Here is a 22974-nt window from a genome sequence, read left to right on the forward strand (position 1 = left end):
ACTGCCATGAACATTCATGTCCAAGTTTTTGTTTGAATGCTTAGTTTCAATTCTCTTGAGTATATACTGTTTAACTTTTTTTAGGAACCTACTTTTATTTTTACACATGGTAAATATTGGTTATTCTTTAGAAAGTTATTAGATAGGATTTATTATGCAACCATAATATTATTTATAAATGATGTTTTGGGCTAGATATTAATCTACCAACTCCTGTCTATATTGAATAGTAAGGCTCTGAAAATACAGTAGCTTAGGTAGTTTAAGGAAACATGAAATAGTATTTCTTCATTCAAAATTACTGAGATGGCCTTCTCCCTATTCTGCTCTTTTATTTAAGAAACATTTATTAGGTTCCAACCTCAAGAACAGTTTAAGGAACTGGGGTTAGAGGCAACGAGACAATAAGATTTTTTGCCCTAATGGAACCATATTTAAGAAGGGAGAAAAGATACTAGATATGGAGAAGAGCTATGAAGAAAATGATGCAGGGCATTGGAACGTCTATCATAGACTATAAAATCAGTGCTTTTTAAATTTCAGTGTGTGTGAGAAGCACCTGGGGATGTTGTTAAACTACAGATTTGAATTCAGTAGGTCTTGAGTATAGTGTGAGATTCCCTCTTTTCAACAAATTCCCAGGCGATGCCCATGCTGCTTTGGGTACTCAGAGAAGCCCTAACTGTCTAGTAAGTGACTTTACAGCAGGAACATGAATGGGGAATGTGCATCAGGAGACAGCCAAGTCAGGATCTGGGGGAAAAATTTCCTGGGTGAGAAAACAACTTTTGCCAAAGCTCCTTGGAAGATGTAGGTTTGGCGTATTTGAGGAAAAGTGATAGAGAGTAGCAATTCTATCTCCCTTCTGACACATAGGGATAATACAAACATAGAACAAGCCAGAATCCTTTGATCCTGTGTTATACCAGTCACATAGCCTATTCCCCACCAACGAATGTACAAATCATTTCTGCATTCAAATAAACCTTTGTATTAGTTTCCTTTATCTTGTCCAATACATTTTTTTCAAAGATATCCTCTTCTCTCATATCATTTATTACAGCTCTAATTTCTTTTTAACCTTTAATTTCTTTCTTTCTTTCTTTCTTTCTTTCTTTCTTTCTTTCTTTCTTTCTTTCTTTCTTTCTTTCTTTTGTGTCCTTTTCACATACATTATGAGCATTTCTAATGTAACTATTCTGAAACAAGATGTTTTATGGATATGTGAAGGATTATTTAGAAGCTCCTGGATTCATGTAGTTTCCATTGGTTTCTTTGTGGCAGGTGGGGGGGGGGTGGTATAATAAGACTATGATGAATTTCTTTGTATATAAATCTACTGGCACATCTCTGATTTGTTCTTATTTTTAGAAATATAATAACTAGACTTTGACAAACAAAGCTTAATTACCTTTCAGAGAAAAATGTTCTAATTTACATTCATATTATCAGTAAACAGATTTTATTTCACTCTCTTTTCCCTCATATTAAAGTATTCTAATCTTTTGTAAACTTGTTATTGAGATACAATCTACATACCATAAAATTCATTTTCTTAAAATATATGATTAAGTAGTTTTTAAAGTATATCACAAATTTGTACATGTAATTTTAAAAAGTTGTTAAATTTATTGTGTTTAAACTCTTATTTACATTTTTTTTTGTTTTGGTTTGTTGTTTCTGTTAGCCTTTCTTTATAGTTATTTGTATCATTTAGAAATAATATTCATGTATTATTTCTATTAGTTTTAACTTATTTCTCTTTCCTGATCTATTGTATTGACTGGATCCGTTTTTATCAATTATTGCTAAGACAATTTTACTACATGATATAGATGGTTAGAAGCAAATATGTTGAAGTCAAACTGATTTGGATTTGATATTCCACTTAGTAAATATGTAGCATGGGGCCAATTACTTGTGATTGTTGAGTTTCAGTTTCTCCATTTGATAACAATAAGGAGCATTAATAAAGAGGCTTATTGAAAGGTCGAAAGAGATCACAGATACAAAGTGCTTAGTAAAGTGTTCAATATATAGTAATATTGATTCTTTTTTTCATGAAATCTTAAAGATCAATGCTGCCTAGGAAATAAAGCTATAGGAAGATGATACATAATAGAAGGCTTATGCTACTATTAAATTATGCACATATAAATATAGCTGTTGTTGATAGTTTCTTCTAGACATCCTTGAGTCAGACTATATCTACTTTTTCTACAAAGGTAGTTATTTTATTTTATTATGCTGTCTACTTGTAGCCAAGATCCCATTATACCTGCTCAGAAATATAGCTGTTTATGTCATTAAAAACCTCCAGAGAATCTGCATTCTCCCTTGGATAATTCACAGAGGTACCTCACAACCTTTACAGCTATAAATTCTTAATCTCTAAATTAGATACCTCCTACTGTACTTTTGGACTTTTCTCTTTGGTATTGTAATCTTTCATAATATGTAACTATTGAGTTTGTTTCCATTAGAGAAAGACCATGAGACTATACTAATCATGTCTAAATCCTTTAAATATACCTCGCTTATTACATTGAAAATAATGGGATAGCCCTGAACAATTGTGTTTAGGTACAGTACTTACCAAGGAGGTAAAAGAGGTGCCAGAATGCCTTAAAATTAATTTCCTCATTAGGAAAAGATGTCAGCAGGCAGTCAATGGATCAAAAAAAGCTGGTTTAACTTTTTGTGATGAAGACACAATCAGCTGGTTACTTTTAATAGATAATTGAACACAAACATTTTATGAGAGCTTAATAATGACTGAATAATAATGTAGATTATTTTGGAATTTGCAAACATTATACTGTTCCGTATTTGAAATGGTGGAAATAAATAATTGAATGGAAAGTTCTCATCTTTTTTAAATGCCAAGAAATGTTTTTTCTTTGTTTAACTGACCATCATCAGTAGTATAAAAGTATGATTTAGAGGCAGGGTAAGTGAGATGTCTATTCTTGTCCCAAGTCAAGGTGTTCACTGAAAAATTGCTTCAGGCCATAACTTTGGCATGCCATGGGTTAAATAAAGGTCAACTCCAAGTGAAAAATAAAAATCAGTTGATCTTTTGGTGTTAAAGGGGCAAAATAGTTATCATTTTAGATGCTTTTAGTGCTCTTATAATTCAAGGATTTCTTTTTTCCTCAACTGAGAATTTTCAGGCTAGTGGTGTCCATAATGTATACGCATGCCTTGGGGCATTTTGAAGGGGAAGAGAAAAAAAAATTTACAATATTTTTTTTAAAACGTCCTTATCTATACAGGCTCTTGTATGATATTTCATAACTCAATGATGTGATTAGTTCTCAGAGGCTGAGAGTGCTTTTTATACTTAAATATTAATTAATAGTCATTTAGAACAGAAGTATTTAGGAGAAGTAGGTTCTAACTCTATCTTTAACTCATGTTTATTTCTGTAGATGGTATCTAAATACAGACTTGAAATTTCTTTTCTAATATTTCTTCTACTAATTTGTTGTTGTTAGAGAGGTAGTTAAAGGCTTGCGAAGGCAGTGTGTCAGTTAATGGGAGCTCCAGAACCGCATGTCCATTGGATTTTAATCTTGGCTCCATCATATTCTTTACAGAAGGATAAGGTGGTACTTGCCCAACGGGGTGTTGAAAGAATTGCCTATGATGGTTCACATGATGTGACCATAACATAGTGAAAGTTTATTAAAGCCCAACTTGTATTAGGATTATAATTATCCCTCCTCTGTATCTTCTGCAAAGAAAATATTGTAAGTAGCAAAAACCGAATGGAAGACTATCCAGTTATCTGGTTAATTCTGACACATAGTAATAGCTGTGTAATAAATGCCATTAGGTGCTGTGTGATGAAAAGTCATATTGGTGATAGAGATACTGGGAACATTCTGCTTAGTGGTTAGAGACTTGGATTACATGTGTAATTCAGGTAATTCTCCAAAAGCAATCTCCTTAGCCAGGGAAATTAGGTGAGAGGTAAATAGATAGCCTTTTAATATTATCAGAAAAAATCAGGCTTAATATATTTATACCATAACTAATTTGTTTGTGGGTCCAAAAGAGTGAGTGAAGTTTCTGCATATCTTTTCTGGAGATAATTACAAAGCAAAGACTCTTCTAAAAGAGGCATATGCTCCATATTAAATGCATAGGGTCTTACCTTTTCTCTTTCTTTTGATTAAAAGATGTTGACTGTTGTTATATTTCTTTGCATAGGCCAAAAGGAAAAGAAACCTAACCACTGTGGAAAATTCTTTTCTTTTGAGAAAAGCCCCTCATATAAGAATGGGTGATTTTTTCCTATTGAAAACTGACTCTTTACCATAGAAAAAGTCTTCCTGTGCCTAGTGATATATGATCATGAATATAAAGCTTACTGCAGATAGTGCCAAACCAGCCAGAGTACCTGAGAGTTGAAGAATCGGTAGACTCTTCAAATGAGAATAAGCCTGAAATTAATGTCTATTTTTTGTGACATGTTTTTATTTGCTCATTCATTGTATAGAAGATTTTATTATTTTTAGAGTTTAAGGAGTTTACGGGTACCTCATATAAAAGATGGTCAGTAAATATTAGCTTAATAAATGTGTAAATGTATTTAATGTCCCTCTCATTGTTTAAATTCTTTCCATATTTTATATACTACAAAGAGTCATTTAGCCTGTGCTTAAACATCCCAATAAACTGAAAGCTAACAAAACTCCGAGGCAGCCTTTTTCATTGGTGAATCATTCTAAGTATAAGATTTTTTTTTTTTTTTGAGCCAGATTTTATCACAATGTAATTTCCACCCTTAGGCTTTAGTTTGGTTTTATGGGGTATCATTAACTTTAGCTCCTCAAAGATTTCTGTTTGTTTGTTTCCAAGCTCATATAATTGTGCTGGGCTTAGATAATTCAAGTTATTTAGATTGGTTTGCTGATTCCTTACTACTTTCATTCCTATATTGGGCTTTAATTTCATTTGAATGATTGTTTTATAATTATGCTAGTCTAAAGCATAATTAAGAGCTGAGCATTTCTGCCTTTTATGCATATATCCATTTTCCTAGGCTGTAGTTTGTCATATTGGTCTCTTCCTAGATCCAGCTTCCCTTTACAGTCTTCTGCTGTCTTCCAGTAAAGTGTTGGCTGCTCAAAGTGGGGCACAAATTGTTGAGTGCATAACAACCAACCAACCAACCAACCAATTGATAACTATTGAATTCCTATTGTGTGCCAAAGGCTGTTTGAGATGGGGGCACTAACAATCTCAGAAAGAACACATAAGAAATCTTGCCTTTGAGGAACTTACATTCTAGTGTGAGGGACACAGTAGAGTAAGCAGACAATTGCAATAGTGTATGGTAAGTGCTATGAAAACAATTGAGCAAAGGTGTAGCCTATGTATACAGGAGTCCCTTACCCAGTTTTGAAATGATTGCTAGTACCACACTTTTGTAATTAGGTATGTTCTTTCAAATATTGTTCTCTTATGATTCTAGATTATTATCTATTTTTTGAAGGCACATGCTCCATTTATGTATACTGCTATGCATAAAACTGGAGCTGTCACACTGAGCATCTATGTATGTTTTTGACTTACAATAATGTGCAGCATACTAATCAAATAAAAAGAGTATTATTAGAGTTGAGCAACATTAACTTTTTTTTTTTTTGCAGATTCATATTAATGATATAGTTCTCTAGAGGAAAATCAGAAAACAAAGGTTAGTATAATATCCTATAAAGACTTACACCAGAGTTTTTCTAAGAGAGATTATTTTAAAATATAAGTTAGAGCATTAATTCTAAATTTCCTAGGGTATGTTCGTTTAATCCAGCCACTTCACATTATTGCAGTGTTTTATGTGGTACAAGAGTTTATAGAAACTAGAAAGAAAAAGATGTTTTTCTAGATACATTGAATGGTAATATGGGTGGCTATTAGCTACACATTCAGTTCCTCCAGCAGCTTCCTCGTTTGACTTTCATGGCTTTTTAAGAGGTTACTTCTAGGACAGCAGTGCACTTCAGTCTGATAGTTCAAGTCAGAAACTGAGTGGGGGAAATGCGGTATCTATTGTGGTCTGTTTTTCTATGTGACAGTTGTTCCTATTTTGTGTTTGTTTCTCTTTTAATGAGGATACAACTTTCATCCAGGGAGATGTATGGGTCACTTGTTAGTGCACTTAAATGTACTGAAGCACTCCACCAGCTGGAGATTCTGACTTGTAGTTGAATTATTTTTGCACAGCGAATGGTTTTCCTTTTGACATATTTTAATATACTTGCACACTGAGAGCAAGAGTGGGTGAACAGAAAACAGACTGTTTTATTAACCCAGCAGTCACCTTTGAGGTTTGTACATGTCCACTTTTTTCCTTGCCTTTGTACATAATCCCAAGAGACTAGTACCTGGCTTTGCTCACAATAACAAAGTCAGATACAAATCTCCAAACACAATTGTTAGCTGAATGCCAACTGTTTCTTCTCATCTTTTTTTAAAACTTGAACATTAAGAATTGTGTTTATGGGGGAACCTGAACCATTAAAGAATGAATCTTTCAGATGCTTCCCCTATCATTTACTAGATTTATTTTACAATATGTAATCTCAAGAGATAAAAGAAAATAATTTCTTGCATGTTTTTTGCAGCACTCCTCTTTTTATAATCTATTAATAGTGAGAAGAAAAGAAGAAAAATATGTTGCAAGCTTTAACCGGACTCCAATTTCAACTGAAAGAACAATTAGGAGAAAAAGAAAGGAGACTTCAACTCATCCAGGAAACCAGGGCTCAGCATGCACAGTTCCACATGCAATTTTCATACACACCAATGTTTCAGAGACTTGTCCCAGTAAGACCAGAAATTTCTTCAAGTCAATTACCATCCTTTCTTAAGGTATATATCTGTATTCATATATAGCCATAATTTCTAAGTAAATATCCATATATTTTAATTGTACTCAAAAGTTGAAGAGAAAAAAGAATAAATATTCAGAGCCCTCTCCCAGTTCCCAGTAAGTGGCTCATTTAACAGCATGTAAATATTAGAACAACAAAGCATCTGAAATACATAATTTTCCCTATTATCATTATCATGATAATAGTACTACTTGATATTTGGGAGCATTTTTACTTTACAAAGAAGTTTTGTATTATCTCATGTGACTATTTAAACCATTCGGTGTGCCATATGAGTAAAAAGATTATTAAGAGTAATATGCTCTCTAAAAGCATCTTGAGACTTCTCAAACTTAAGTAGTGATGTGGTGTTTAGAAAGGAGGCCATCTTTGAGATAGAATTTTCTAGATTTGCATAGCTGTCTCTATGATATTGGGCCTTTTAAAGCATTGCTTTTTTGAGTGGTTCAATGCAAGAAATAATATTTATACCAAAAGTGGTTATAAAGTTTGAACAAAGATTACGTTTTTTAGAGGGTTCATCTCAGTGTGTATAGGTACCAAGTGTATTTTAGATGGGAGTTTTGCAAAGCAGTAACAGATTAAAATACATAACTCTGAAGGACAACACAGTGAGTATATGACCCTAAGTCTAGTAACTTATTCACGGGAGCACACTTAGTAAGTGTGGAGACAAGATTGGAGTCCATTTCTCCTGGTACACTTCTATATTTCATTTTAATTTAAACACTATATTTTGACCAAATTCTTTAGCTACAAATTATAGGGTACAAATATAAAAAAGAAATATCTTGTTTTGAAGCTGTTATAATGTAGAAGGGGAAATAAATACAATGAAAGAAAGTCTATGTACCATAGATGCGGTATATTGTAACTGTATGTGGGTTTGGTGATGTCAGAGAAGGCCTTATTACTGTGGAGGCATTTGGAGACATCTATTCTCAGGAAATAGCTATATTAATCATCATTTTTTAGCTTTTATATTAAACTTATTCTTAAAAAAATAAGACTATTCTGTTACCCTTTAGTAAACTTTCAATCACAAATGCTTATTTATTGTAAATTATGCTTTCAAACATCTGTTTCTTAAGGGAATGAGTATATTTTATTTGTAATAATTTCTGACTTTATTACATTGTTGTTTAGTTCTCGTAACTTTACTAAAATATGTTTAAGCAGGCATGCTTTTAATGGAAAAATTACAAGATTCTGAGTTCTATCATCTCTGTCTTTTTGGGATCATCATTGTCATCCTCACATCCTCATCAAAACGAATTTTTAGCACTTATTAAACAATTGCTATGGGAAAACCATTGTGCTAATTTCTAATTTTTCAATAATTATGTAGAGTAGCTATAAACTTCATTTTGCAGATAATGAATTGAGGGTCAGAAATTAAAAAAAAATAGCTCAAAATCACACAATTAGCAAGAATGTTGTTTTTCTATGACCATGACATGCTGGCAGTTGTTGTCTACCTAGTTGGGGTTTATACTTTCTTACTAGCTTTATTAGTGAAGACTCATGATTTCCAGTAAGAACAAACCAGTTGGAAGTTGATTAAGCCACAAAAAGGATTTGTTGGCTCCTGTTACTGAAAAGGATAGCTGATATCAGTGGTGACTGGAACCAGGACTTTAAATATCATTGAGAACATATCTCTTATCTGGGCTTTCTTCTGCATATTGTCTTCGTTCTGAGACTGGGTCCTTCTTGCAGCAAACTGTGGAGGCTTCATTCCCTCTATGTTCACATCCTCACAACTTGCCACTTAGGAAAATGAGAGCTACTCAGCTCCAGTGTAAAAAATTCCAGGTAAGGATTTGCTGGGACCACATTTCTAGCACTTGGCCTGGTCATTAAGGTGATGGTAAGTGCTATGCTCAGTTTTCATTGGTCAAGTGTTCACTTTTATGGCTGTAGAGAGAGATGGAAGGGATAGTATGTTATTAGAATCAGGGAGTGGTGCTTTACTGATATGACATCTAAGAGATTAGTATGATTCAGGCAGTCATCCCAATTTGTGGCTGTTGACATAGATCTTTATGATACTTGTTTTTATTGACTTAGCTAATTCTCTACTAGTTAACATGCTAACTGATTAAATCTGTTAAATCATACCTGCAGGATGAGGTGCTTTGTCTAATTTTGTCCATTAAGTGAAAGTCTGTCCAGTTGTTTCAAACATTTGCAGATATATTTTCTAGATCTTAAACTTTTGTTATTTATCTAATGTGAAAAAAAAATTCTGTTTCTGACTGGGAATAGAATTAGCTTCCAAATTTAAAATAAATGAAAATCAACACATGGTTAACAGCTTTTAGACTCTGTCGAAGTGATATGTGGACTGACATGCCTTACACAATGGGCCCATTTGGTTAACTCTATCTTTGGTTAGCACGTGCTAGCATCTCAGAGCCTGATCAATATTATGTGATGTGATAAAAATGGAATAGCTGGGCTGAAAAAGCTGAGGACCAGATTCTTGTTTGACTTTACGAAGGTTTGCCCACTTCAAAGCTCTATTTGAAGTCATCAGACAGCACACACTTTTGAGTTTTTAAATGTTGAGCCATGCTACTATAAAAGATTCTAAGCTTTAGAGACTTATACTATGATAAACACATTTTAAATACTATATTAAGAGACTTCTTGATAATAAATTGCAATATAAGTTTCAATAAATATTTGTTACTTTATTTTAAAGAATGAAGTTTGACTGTTTTGGAGTATGTAAAACAGAAAACTTCTTTAAGCACTGTCATGAGCCAGACCTGTCTTGAATGTGAATACAGAGACTTTCTATGGGAAATTCTAGCCTCTCAAAGTGTCTAATTTTATTTTGTTGATAATGTGTGAGAAGGATAAAAATTATAAGAAAAATGCAGTCTCTTTTTTTTTTTCTATAAGAATTTCAAATTTTTCTTGGATTCCTCACTGCCTTTCCAATAGGCATATCTTGTTGGGGGTGGGGCTGATAAGATTTGGGAGAGGAAGAGATGGCTAATTGGGGAGAGGATAATGGGATGAAATTTGACTTTCCAGTTAAAGGTGTTTCAAAGCCTTTCAGTTTAAAGTGGTTGCTTTGAGGATGAATCTTCTCTTTTTGGCAAACACTATCTTTCATGAGCGTGAAGTGAAGCTTTTGTGTCCATATGTCCTCTGACCGAGATGAATTCCTCTGATACTCCTTGCTTGGCCTGGCTGCCAGAATTCCTGTTGACTTTCACTGCTGGGTCTGTGGCTTAAAGGATTCATGACCTGTGTTTTTCAGTAGAGACAGTGTTAGCTTTCAATGCCAGTGGACTTTGGGCCTCAATCACAGTGCCCAGGCTGGACTCTACTCGTGCTACTCCTTATTCACTGGGAACCTGCAGAAATATTTGTCAAGTCACCATTTCTGATATGCTGAGGTAACAACACTATCAGAGGTCTAAATGAGAAACAGAACAAAAGCTCCTCTTGTTTATGTTTCTTCCTCTCTCTTGGAGTTTCTGTTCATTTGCAAACTCTCCATTGAACACATATTAATGATTTTGTCCCAGAACTGAGAGCGAAGACCCTCATGTCTATTGTTTGTCTCCTTTGCCCTCTTTCTATAACTGTTGAGAGTTTTTTAAAAATATTTTTTAAAATTTTTAATTACAGTTAACATACCATATTATATTAATTTCAGGTGTACAACTTGGTGATTAAACATTGATATAACTTACAAAGTGATTACTAATAAATCTAGTACCCTCTAACTCCATCCATAGTGATTACAATATTATTGACTATATTCCTTGACCTATACTTTATATCCCCATGACTATTTTGTAATTATCAATTTGCATTTCTTAATCCCTTTCCTTTTTTTACCTATCCCTTAATCTCCCTCCCTTCTGGGAACCATCAAAATGGTCTCTGTATCTAAGAGTTTGTTTCTGTTTTATTTGTTTGTTTATTTTGTTCTTAGATTCCACATGCATATGAAATCAAACGGCATTTTTCTCAGTCTCTTCTACTTACTTCACTCAGCACGATATTCTCTAGGTCCATCTATGTTGTTGCAGGTGGCAAGATTCCATTCTTTTTTGTGGCTGAGTAATATTCCATCGATGCTCACCTAGCATTATTATTGTAAATAATGCTGAAATGATTATATGGATTCTTGTGTCTTTTCAAAGTAGTAATTTTTTTTTCAGATAAATACCCAGAAGTAGGTAAACTGGGTCTTCCTTTGTCATTTGGTATAGCCTTTTTTTAAAGTCTATTTCATCTGGTATAAGAATTGCTATCTCATCTTTTTGGTTTTTTTTGTTTACATTTTTACAAAATATCTTTTTCTACTTCTTTACTTGCAGTGTCTGTGTGTCTTTTGATCTGAGATGAGTCTCTTGTGGGCAGCATATGTAAGGGTCCTATGAGAAATTTACATTTACATTTACATTTAAAGTGATTATTGATAGATATGTAGTTATTGCTATTTTATTATTCATATTTTTTATCTTTTATCTTTCTTCTTTTTCTTCTTTAAGAAGTTCCTCTAACATTTCTCATAATACTGGATTGATGGTGATCAAGTCCTTTAGTTTTTTCATGTCTGGGAAGCTCTTTATCCTTCAGTTCTAAAGGATAGCTTTGCTGGGTAAAGTAATCTTAGTTGTAGATCCTTGCTTTTCAACACGTTGAATATTTCATGCCAGTCCCTTCTGGCCCGCAAAGTTTCTGCTGAAAAATCAGCTCACAGTCTTTGGGAATTCCTTTGTAGGGAACTAACTGCTTTTCTTTTGCTGCTTTTAAGATTCTTTCTTTGTCTTTAACCTTTGGCATTCCAATTACAATATATTGTGGTGTGGGCCTTTTTGGGTTTCTCTTGTTTGGGATTCACTGTGCATCCTAGGCTTTTATGTTTATTTCCTTTACCAGGTTAGGAAAGTTTTCTGTCATCATTTCTTCAAGTAGGCTCTCAATTGCTTCTCTCTCTTCTCCTTCTGGTACCCCATATGATGTGAATGCTGTTACATGTGATATTGTCCCAGAGGCACCTTAAACTATCCTCATTTTCATAGATTTTTTTTTCTGTTGCTGTTCAGATTGGGTGTTTTCTGCTACCATATCATCAAAGACTCTGATTTGACCCTCCGCTTTATTTAATCTACTGTTGATTCCCTCTAATGTATTATTCATTTCAGTTATTGTAGTCTTCTTTCTGACTGGTTCTTTTTTATGTTTTCTATTTCCATTTTTATGTTTTCTAACTCTTGGTTAAAGTTCTCACTGAATTCATCTACTCTTCCCCTAAGTTCATAGAGCATCCTTATAATCAATGTTTTGCACTCTGCATCTGGTAGATTGCTTGTCTATATTTTTTTTTTCTGGAATTTTATTCTACCCTTTCATTTGTCTCTCCATTTTGGCCACCTCCCTGGGTTTGTTTCTATGTATTTGGCTGCTATGTCTCCTAGACTTAGTAGCGTGGCCTTATGTAGTAGGTGTCCTATAGTTCCCAGTAGCAGAGTCTTCCTGCTCACCTGAGTGAGGTGCTCCAAGTGTGTCCTTCATACCGGTTGTATGTGCCCTCCTATTGTAGTTGAGCTTTAGTTGCTGTTTACACGTCAATGGGAGGGATTGAATCTGGAGCTTATTGGTTGTGATGACCAGCTGGTGAGGGGCTGACCCTGCAGAGCACAATTCGCTTTAGTTGGGTTCTGGTGCTTGTCAAATTTGCCCTTGGGGTGTGTTGTCCTTGGACCTGTCACAGGCCAATTTTGGTCTCAGTCTGTGCCCTGCCTGGGGCTACCTGGCAAGAGTCACTAAGCTCTCCTCAAATGGCTACCACCTGTGCTGGGCTTGGAGTTTCCTAGAGAAGCCAAGCCACAAACTGAGACCAGCTGCTGCTAATGTCAAGCTTGAGGCTGCTCAACAAGAGGTATGGGGCATACTGAGGCCAGATGCTGCTTGTTTGGGTTTTGTAAATCTTTGAGAGATTTTAAGAAAGTTCACAGCATGGGCCAAGACAGATCATTTGTATGTAAAAACCACTGGAAGTAACTTGGTCGGGCTCCACAAGTTGGGTGGGGCAAAGTCTCAGGGAATCGCTAGGGCAGAGTAATCAATGTTACCCAGGTTGATGGAGTCTCAGATATGATGGCCACATGCCTCTGCACACCAGGAGAGGGTAGGTTTTCAACAACAACAACAAAAAATGGTTTTCTGCCAGCACTTCTGTCTGGGAGAAAACTGCCCCTTCAATCCTTGCCCTGAAGCCAGACAATTTAGTCCTTCCCTGCGGCCCCTGTAGCCTTTCTAGCTGCCGCCCTAGTGCTGAAGCTCAGAGCAAATGAGTACGTCAGCGAGTATGTGTATGTGTGAGCCCCGTAAGAGAAACGCCTGGAACTCCTGCAGCCTTCTGTCTCACTTAGCCACTATCTCTGCTGGTTTTCATCATCAGAAGTTGTAGAGATTTCTCTTCCCAGCACTGGAATTCTGGGCTGGGAATCCCAGTGTGACACCAGGACCCTGGAGGAGTCCAGGGATACTGTCACAGCCAAGATATCCTCTGAATTCTCAACTGCTACACATGAGTGTGGGACCAGCACATTCCACATCTCTGCCCTCCTATCAGTCTAGAGGTCCATTCTTCTATATGTTCTCATTTGTAGGACTTCTGTTTTTAGCCAGACTTCAGGTAACTCTCAATGATGGCTGTACTGTAATTTACTTGTAATTTTGATGTGGTTGTGAGAGGAGGTAAGCACAGCATTTACTTACTATGCCATCTTTTTTTTTTTTTTAATTTTATTTTATTAGTTTAAAGTGTACTTCATGGGTTAGACATTTATATAGTTTATAAAACGATCCCTCTAATTGCTCTTTCTCTCCTATGGCTCTCTACCTAGCCAATATATTAATGCTAACTGCATTCCCTACGCCATACTCCTCATTCTCATGACCATCTATCAACTACTAATTTTCACTTCTTTACCCCTTCATTCCATTTTCCCAGTCCCCACAACTGCCTTCCCCTCTGGCCATCACCAGATTGACCTCTATATTTGTGAGTCTGTTTTCAGTTAGTTTGTTCTTTTGTTCCTTAGATTCTGCATATAAATGAAATTGTAAGGTATTTATCTTTCTCTGTCTGACTTATTTCACTCAGCATAATATCCTCCAGGTCCATCCATGTCATTGCAAATGGTAAGATTTTAGATTTTTAATGGCCGAGTAATAATATTCCTTGTATATATGAACCAAAACTTTTTTATCCAAATTTCTGTTGCTGGGCATTTAGTTTGCTCCCACATCTTGGCTATTGTAAATTGTGCTGCTATGAACACAGGGGTGGATAGATCTTTACAAATTATTGTTTTGTTTTGTTTTGTTTTGTTTTGCTAAATACTCAGAAGTGCAATTGGTGATACAAAAGGTACATTCATTTTTAATTTTTTTGAGAAACCTCCAGATTGTTTTCCATAGTGGCTGTACCAATTTGCAATCTCACTGACAATGTATGAGGGTTCACTTTTTTCTACGTCCTCTCCAGCACTTGTTCTTCGATTTATTAATGATAGCCATTCTGACAGATGCGAGGTGATATCACATTGTAGTTTTCATTTGCATTTCTCTAATGATTAGTGACCTTGAGCATCTTTTCATATGTCTATTGGCCATCTGTATTTCCTTTTTGGAGAAGTATCTGTTCAGGTCTTCTGCCCATTTCTAAATTTCATTGTTTGTTTCTTATTTTTGAGTTATATGAGTTCTTTATATATTTTGGATATTAACCTCTTATCAGATGTATCATAAGCAAATATCTTCTCCCATTCAGTTAGTCATCTTTTTGTTTTGTTCATGGTTTCCTTTGCTGCGCAAAAACTTTTTGGTTTGATGTGGTCCTGTTCATTTATTTTTTCTTTTGTTTCCCTTGCCCAAGGATATATATTTGAAAAGAAATTCCTGTTAGCAATATCAGGGAATTTATTGCCTATGTTTTCTTCTAGAAGTTTTATGGTTTTGGGTCTTACATTTAAGTCTTAATCCGTTTCGAGTCTATTCTTGTATATAGTGTAAGAAGGTGGTCTAATTTCTTCCTTTTTTTTTTTTTTTTGCAATTTTCCCAGTACCATTTATTGAAAGACTATCTTTACCCCATTGTATTTTTTTGCATCCTTTGTCATATATTAAGTGAGCATATAGGTGTGGATTTATTCCTGGGTTCTCTGTTCTATTCCATTGATCAATGGATTTCGTTTTATGCCAGCACCATGCTGTTTTGATTACTGTAGCTTTGTAGTATAGTTTGATATCAGGTAGTGTGATACCTCCAACTTCATTATTCCTCAAGATTGCCGTGACTATTTGGAGTCTTTTATGGTTATATATAAATTTTAGGATTACTTGTTCTAGTTCTCTGAAAAATGCCTTTGGTATTTTGATGAGATCGCATTGAATCTACAGATTGCCTTGGATAGTATGGTCAATTTAATGATCTTGATTCTTTCTACACATGAGCATGGTATATGCTTCCATTTATTTGTATCTTCTTCAATTCCTTTTTTCAATGACATAATTTTCTGAGGATAGGTCTTTTACCTCCTTAGTTAAATTGATTCACAAGTATTTTATTGTTTTCGATGTAATTGTAAATGGGCTTCTTTTCTTAATTTCCCTTTCTGAAAGTTCATCACTGGTGCATTACAATGCCACTGACTTCTAAATATTTATTTTGTCACCTGCTTTACTGAATTCATTGATCAATTCTAACAGTTGTGTTTGTGTGTGTATGTGTATGTGTGTGTGTGTGTGCGCGCGCGTTTGTGTAATCTTTAGGGTTCTCTCTATATAGAATCATGTCATTGGCAAATAATGAGAGTTCTACTTCTTTCTTAAAATTAGGATTTTTTTTCTCTTTCTTGTCTTATTACTATGGCTAAGACTTCCAATACAATGTTGAAGAGGAGTGGTGAAAGTGGGTATTCTTGTCTTATTCCTGATCTTAAGGAAGACATTTTTAGCCTTACCCCATTGAGTATGATGTTAACTATAGGTTTGTCATATACAGACTTCATTACATTGAGGTATGTTTTCTCTATTCCCACTTTGCTGAGAGTTTTTATCATAAATGGATGCTGGATTTTGTTGAACACTTTTTCTGCATCTGTTGATAGGATCACATGTTTTTTATCTTTCAGTTTTCTGATGTGGTGTATCACATTAATTGATTTGTGAATATTGTACCAACCTTGCGTCCCAGGAATAAATCCAACTTGATCATGAAAAACATATTGATAGTGATGCATTGCCTGTGAAAAGTTTGTGTACTCAGCATGAAAGCATTTCTTTTTCACAGTTTTCTTTTTACTATAAATATGAGGAATGCATGATTTAGACTTAAGCAAATATAACTACTACTATCTGATAATGAGTAAAAGATTTACTGAAATGGTAGCTATGGTTTATGCTAAGTTCATCCAAGTTATGTTCAACTTCATTATCAAGAAGCCCAAAGAAGATACCTAATCCCCATCATGTTGTGTGAATAACACTTATTAGACACTTGAGACTTATGCATTTCATACTTTGTGAGATAGTTTTAAAGCCCAAGAGCTTACTAATGGAAGAAAATGGCTGACTGCAGCCACGGGGGAAAGTAGTGGGCATCACCTGTTCCCTCAGAGTCCTCAGGTATAAGACAATCTGACATTGTGATTCTTATTAACCAGTACCTGATTCTCAGAGTCTGCCTTGATTTAAGGTAATGAACTTGAGAGAATTATACAACCTTTCAGCAGTATATTGCAGCATCCAGACAAGTTATCATATTTATATTCTTCTTCACAATGATTGGCCTATAATTTTAACCTAATTTCCTTTTACTTAACTTGAAATATACAAAATTGGCCACATTTAGCTTGATAATCTCTTTTCCATATTGTAAAGATTGTCCATTTTCAACTTTTCCTTGTCCGTCTCCTTTTCTGAACATTTTAATGAATTGTTATGACTAGTAATTACCTCTTTAAATTTCTAATAGCTACTTGAAAATGTATCTTGGGGATTGACCCCCCCCCCCAAAAAAAAAGTGTTTCATTAGAATTTTAAAATAATATGTATTCAACATATAACTTTGTTTTGATAATTTCAGTGGCAACAGTGCTATTTTTATTTTAAATTATTATTTAAATATGTAAGTCCAGATATACAAATGCAAATTATTTCTAGTAGCTTCCAATAGACAAATAATGTTGTCTATATGTGGTAACTGACCCTGTGGGTAAAATCTAAAATATGAACAATTGAGAAAAACAGGAATAGTATACATTTCCATTTCAAGTTACATTTTTTAATATTAATATATAACTATATAAGCTAAGAAATTTAATACGAGATTTAAGGAAATGTCTTGGTGTTTTGTTAATTGTCTTAGCTCAGTAGATTCAGTAGTCCCCTATCTCTCCTGCTTTCTTTTCAACTTTATAGAGTTTAGGTTCAAGGCACCATCTTTCTACAGCTTTTATGCGATGTGTACAGTCTGATTGTACACTGTGTAAGCAGCAGTTTTGGCAGAAACACTTTTCATTTTTTAGTGGCCTTATTAGAGAGAAAAGTATGATTTCATTTTCTACATCTTGGCTGGCGCCAAGTTACAATAGTTTCCCTTTGCCTATCAGAAGCAGGTACCTATTCCCTGCTCTGCTCTCTTCTACTTTTTGTTTTTTTGCTTAAACAACAGAAATTTATATTTTCACAGTTTTGAAGTCTTGAAATATGGGATTAAGGTGTCCACAGGGGTGGTTTCTGCTGAGGCCTCTCTCCTTGGGTTGTAGGTAGCTGTCTTTCCATGTCTTCACATAGTCTACCCTAGATGCCTGTCTGTCTAAATTTCCTCTTTTATTTTAAAGGTTATGAAGGGAGTGGTTTTTTTTTTTTGTTATGTAAGTTCCAGGTATACAACATTATAATTCGACATCTGTAAACACTATAAGAGTCTAGTTAGTATCCATCCCCTTACAATTGACCCCCTTCACTCCTTATCCCAATTCCCTCCTGCTCTGTTTACCAGTAATATACTCCCCCATAAGTTTGTTTTTATTTTGTTTGTGTGGTTTTTTTTTTTTATTTCACATGTGAGTAAAATTATATAGTGTTTGTCTTTCTCCATCTGATTTTTTTCACTTGGCCTAATACCCTCAAGGTCCATCTCTGTTTTTGCAAATGGCAAGCTTTTTATTTTTTTCTGTGGCTGAGTTGTATTCCATGGTATAAATACATAACACATATTCTTTATCTATTCATCCACTGATAGGTCATTTTCATATCTTGGCTGTTGTAAATAATGCTGTGATGAACATAGAGGTGCATGTATCTTTTTGAATTAATGATTTTGTGTTCTTTGGATAAATGTCCAGCAGTGGAATAGCTGGATCATATGGTAGTTCTATTCTTAATTTTTTGAGGAATCTCCATATTGTCTTCCAGAGTAACTACACCACTTTATATTCCCACCAACAGTATACGAATGTACTTTTTTCTTCATATCCGAACACTTCTTTTCTTGTATTTTTGATAATAAACCTTCTAACAGGTGTGAGGTGATATTGTGGTTTTGACTTGCATTTTCCTAATAATTAGTGAGGTTGAGCATCTTTTCATGTGTCTCCCTACTTTCTTTTGCCTGCTCCACTTTCTCTTCCTCAAAGTGTCCTACCGTGTTCCAGGCACTTGTTATCACTGTTTATTTTTTACACAGCTCTTCAAAATATCTGAAAATGCCTAATCTGTCATTTGGGGGGGGTGTTGTTTATTTGTTTACTGGTTAATTGTTTGGCTCAACAACTTATAATGTAAGCTACACAAGAGAATTATAGATGCAAGTCTGAGACCAGGTGCTTACAAAGTATTTGTTTAATGGTTTTCCTTACAACTCTGTTTTTGAGATTCTTTACTTCTGACTTTTCATATTATCCTTGGACAAATTTCTCCACTATCATGGCTTCAATAAATGTAAATGCTGATAACCTACAAACATTTGTCTTCATTTTAGAGCCCTGTTCTAGCTACACATCCAAATATCCAATGGTTCTACCTGCATGCTTCTCCGAACTCAATGTGGCCCAATCCAGTGTCTCCAAATGCTATGTAAATCTAACGGTGGTATCTTTCTCTCAAACAAGCAAACATACACCAGCTAAAGCTTTTCAGAGCCTTCTCATCCCCTTTAAGATAAAGTCCAAAGTCCTTAAGTTGTCTGGTGCTGGAGATGTGTCTACTTACCCTGCCTATCTTGCTTTGAGTGCTCAGAAGAGTAAATGGTGGCTTTGTATGTAATTTCCCCTAAATTATACTTTTCTCATCTGGGCTATAGCTAGAAAAAATTTGAGGTTATTTTCTTCAATAAGGACCTCGTATCCTATTTTTTCGTATTAATAATCGAGGGTGGATAATTAAACTTTGAAAGCAAAGGACTGAGGTAAGATTAATGTTTTATGATAAAATATATTTCTTAAGATTAAAGTAAATACAAAAGGATACTAGTAAGAAAGCTTAGAATTTTTCTTAAGAATTATCTTTGGATCTGCTCTAATACACGAACAAATGTTTCATCAAATCATAGTATTGTATATTATTGAATGGCCAAATTAATTTTGTCTAGCAAATTTTCAGAGCACTTATTGCTTATGTTCACTTATAATCGATAGAAATTTATCAATAACTCCTTCAAGCATTTTCTAATTCTGAGGTATCACTTAATGCCTTTTAATAATTTATATTATATTCATATTGTCCCCCTTACTCACTCCGAGGTTTTTTCTGCAATCAATGCTATTTTAAAAGTAAAAATTTCTTTTCTTGTCCTTATAGACAAAAACACTTCTCTTTCTCCACCTCATTATTTGGATACTCAGTCAGGTCTGCTACTGGAGCAAGTAGTTTAAATGTTTTACAAACTTTAATCTTTAAATTGTGTAAAGTGTGAAAACTACGTATATGTTAAGCTTATTTAAAATGGTTACTTTCTGATTCTACCTTCATCTTTTTTTTTCCTGTTACAGTTGGAACATATTGCAATTGCCTTCTTTCTTCACTGTTATTAACTTTTCCCCTTTTATCAGAAAAAGGATCTTGCTTTCTTTGATTCTCTTACTGATATTTTAAAAGAACTTTTTTTCCCTCTCTTGCTGTCTCAGGCAAGTCACATCTCAATTGTACGTTATCATTCATTGTCAGTCTTTGTGTCCACCCTCTTATCCCAGTCTAGTTTTTTTTTCTTTTTTTGGGGAGGGGGATAGGGAAGGGTGACACTTCTGTTGGGAGTTTTATATCAGTTTCAGGCCTTAAGCAAAATGTATTCATTTCAAATGGAAATTGCAGTTTGTATAAAGGTTTCTTTGTTTCAATAAAATGAAGGCTTATACAACATACACCTATCTAAAGAAATTTTAGAATAGAACTTCTGAATAACTGATAACTAGAAAATTCTGATCTTGGGCTTTAGTCACTGAAGATAAGGAAAGACATCTGCTCAGTATCCCCATCTGGCTTTTACACATGCGTTCAGACTCAGTATGCTCTTGCTCTTTCTTTTATCTATGCCCATCTGCTGGTACGGTGTGTTCCCACCCTAACATATTTTCAGACCCTTGCCATAGGGCAGAAGTGCCAAGCAATTATTTGTTGAGATAGATAGCCCACATAATACCGTAAGTGACATCTGTTCTGTAGGAAATCCCTCCCTTGTGGCATGAGTGTCATATTGGCAGCTCATAGGAATATCAGAATTGACGTATAGGAACAATTGAATATTTCATGTTACCCTGAATTCTCACTCAGATAGCATCTTATACCAGATGCTTTGGAGGGCTGTGTAACCCCTTGACTCTTTTCTCTTGTTCTCTTTACACCTATGGTAATTGGTAATATGACACTATGGGGAGAATTTCTTTCTGACCCCAGCTGGTAGCCAAATTATGCCCTAAAGCACGAAGATTGGCATATTTTAAAGTTTATTATAGTTAAAATGGTGAAAAATGGGATATTTTTCAAATTAATGTGCTTACTAGATTGTTCGACCTAAATAATAGCTTGAATAAGTTCCACAAATTACTCTTAATAACTTATTATTTGGCAAAATTACAATACAGATGAACATTTCAATCTTTTAAGAGAGTGCCTATCCCCATGTTTGGCGATTGGTTCTACTCTTTTAAACCATTTCAAACAGGTGATAAAAGAAATAGTTCATAGTCCTTAATAGTTCAAGATTTAAATCTTTGTATAAAGGTATATTTGGTTAATTGGTTCTGAATAACTCTGAATTTAGTGGTTTTTAGCTATTTGATGTTAAGAAGAAAAGCAGAATTTGGAGCCACAATTATTACTGGCAAATTTAAAATATAATGTTCACACTTAATTCATTTTTCCAAACCACCTCCATTAATGCTGTTACTATCTTCAGTGATCCTCAGAACACCACAAACAATTTCAGATTCAAAAAAGTTTAAATGGTATAATTATGAAAGTTTTTTTAAATTAGAATTGAAATGAAAGTGCTCATTACATAATTCAATCAACCATTTTACATAAGTTTCTGTTTAAGTAAGAGTTAAACGTTTGGTAATAATAAGCTGTATCAGTTATGTGTGGTTGCAGTAACTACTACTACAAAAATTAGTGACCGAAAACAACTATTTTACTTCTTTATGATTTCCTGGGCCAGCAATATTATCTTTTCATTATTTTGGGGATTGATGGCCTAAGAGAACCTCACTCAAAAGCCTGGTTATTGATGTTGGCTATCTGATAGACTATTTGCTTCTAAGAGGATAATTTGGCTTCTTCATATGTAGCAGGGTTTTAAAAATAGGAAGAAAGTGGGCTAGCCTTAATGTGGAAATTATTTTAAACTGCCTGTATGATGTCCCATCGGCCCGTCTGACATAGTTAAATCCAGAGTCAGTGTGGGAGAAGACTACATAATGAAGTGGATACAGAGAGGTATGATTGTTTGGGGTGCCTTAACTATAATAATCTACCACATTTGCTATCCAGGATTATCAGCTGATAGAAACTTACCTTCCTGAATACTTAACACAGTGCATGCCATTACTAGATATTGTGCTACATTCTATAAACCTACAAGAGGATTGCATAAATAACATAAAGATCAGTCAAACTTATTCCTTATTTTACCCACCCATCTTTTTATATATTTTAGACACAAGTCTTTTCTCATATATGTGGTTTGCAAATACTTTGTACAATTCTATAGTTTATCTTATTATTCTTTTCGTAAGATCTTAACAGGGCAAAAACCTTTAATTTTGTTAAAGTCCAATTTATTAATTATTTCTTTTATGAGTTGAATTTTTGATGTTATGTTTAAGAACTCTGTACATTGCTGCATTCAATCTGCTAATATTTTGTGGAAAATTTTTGCATTTAAGTTTATGAAAGATGTTAATGTGTAGTTTTCTTTTTTTTCTTTTTTGTATCATTTTTATCTGACTTTGATATCAAGATAATATTAACCTCACACAATGAGTTGGAAAATGTTAGTTTCTTTTCTGTTTTCTGGAGGAGATTATATGGAGTCGGTGACAATTCTTCTTTAGTGTTTGGTAGATTCTTCCCTTAAAGCCATCTGGACCTGGAGGTTTCTTTTTTGTAAGACTTTAAATTACAAATTTAATTCCTTTAACAGTTAGAGGGTATTGAAATTCCTAATTAAATGTTATTTTCCTATTTTCCTTTCAGTTCTATCAGTTTTTGTTACATTTATTTTGATGCTATGTTGCTTGGTGATTCATACACATGTGGGATAACTATGCTTCCTTGGTAGACTGACCCTTTATTTATTATGTAATATCCTTTTTTTTAATCTTTGTTCAGAAGTCTACTTTACATATTAATAGAGCTACTCTTGCTTTTTTTTTTTAATTAAGATTTGTATGGTATATCTTTTTTTATCTTTTCAATCAGCATTATGTTCAAAGTAAGTTCCTTATAGATAGCATATAGGTTAATAATGTTTTTATCCACCTAAATAATCTTTGTTTTTTAATTAATATAATTAGAACAGTTACAA

At 34.2% G+C, this 22974-nt stretch overlaps 1 protein-coding gene across 7 annotated transcripts in view; it reads left to right on the forward strand.

The window, feature by feature from the left end:
• The window catches only part of TFEC (transcription factor EC), a 185724-nt gene that overhangs the window by 35467 nt on the left and 127283 nt on the right, over nt 1-22974 (forward strand). For 3 of the 7 annotated variants that reach the window (XM_036231017.1, XM_036231013.1, XM_036231014.1), the window contains exons 2-3: nt 5661-5707; nt 6636-6882. The exons of 1 other annotated variant lie outside the window; for it this stretch is intronic. In XM_036231017.1, the coding sequence (XP_036086910.1) occupies nt 6685-6882 (198 nt within the window). In that variant the 5' untranslated portion in view covers nt 5661-5707; nt 6636-6684. Of the gene's footprint in view, nt 1-5660; nt 5708-6320; nt 6339-6635; nt 6883-22974 lie in introns of those variants that run through there. 3 more of the 7 variants (XM_036231015.1, XM_036231016.1, XM_016119316.2) reach the window with 3 other exon arrangements.

This window comes from Rousettus aegyptiacus, unplaced genomic scaffold (genome assembly GCF_014176215.1).
Source record: "Rousettus aegyptiacus isolate mRouAeg1 unplaced genomic scaffold, mRouAeg1.p scaffold_m13_p_13, whole genome shotgun sequence".
In the NCBI taxonomy this organism is placed as follows: Eukaryota; Metazoa; Chordata; class Mammalia; order Chiroptera; family Pteropodidae; genus Rousettus; species Rousettus aegyptiacus.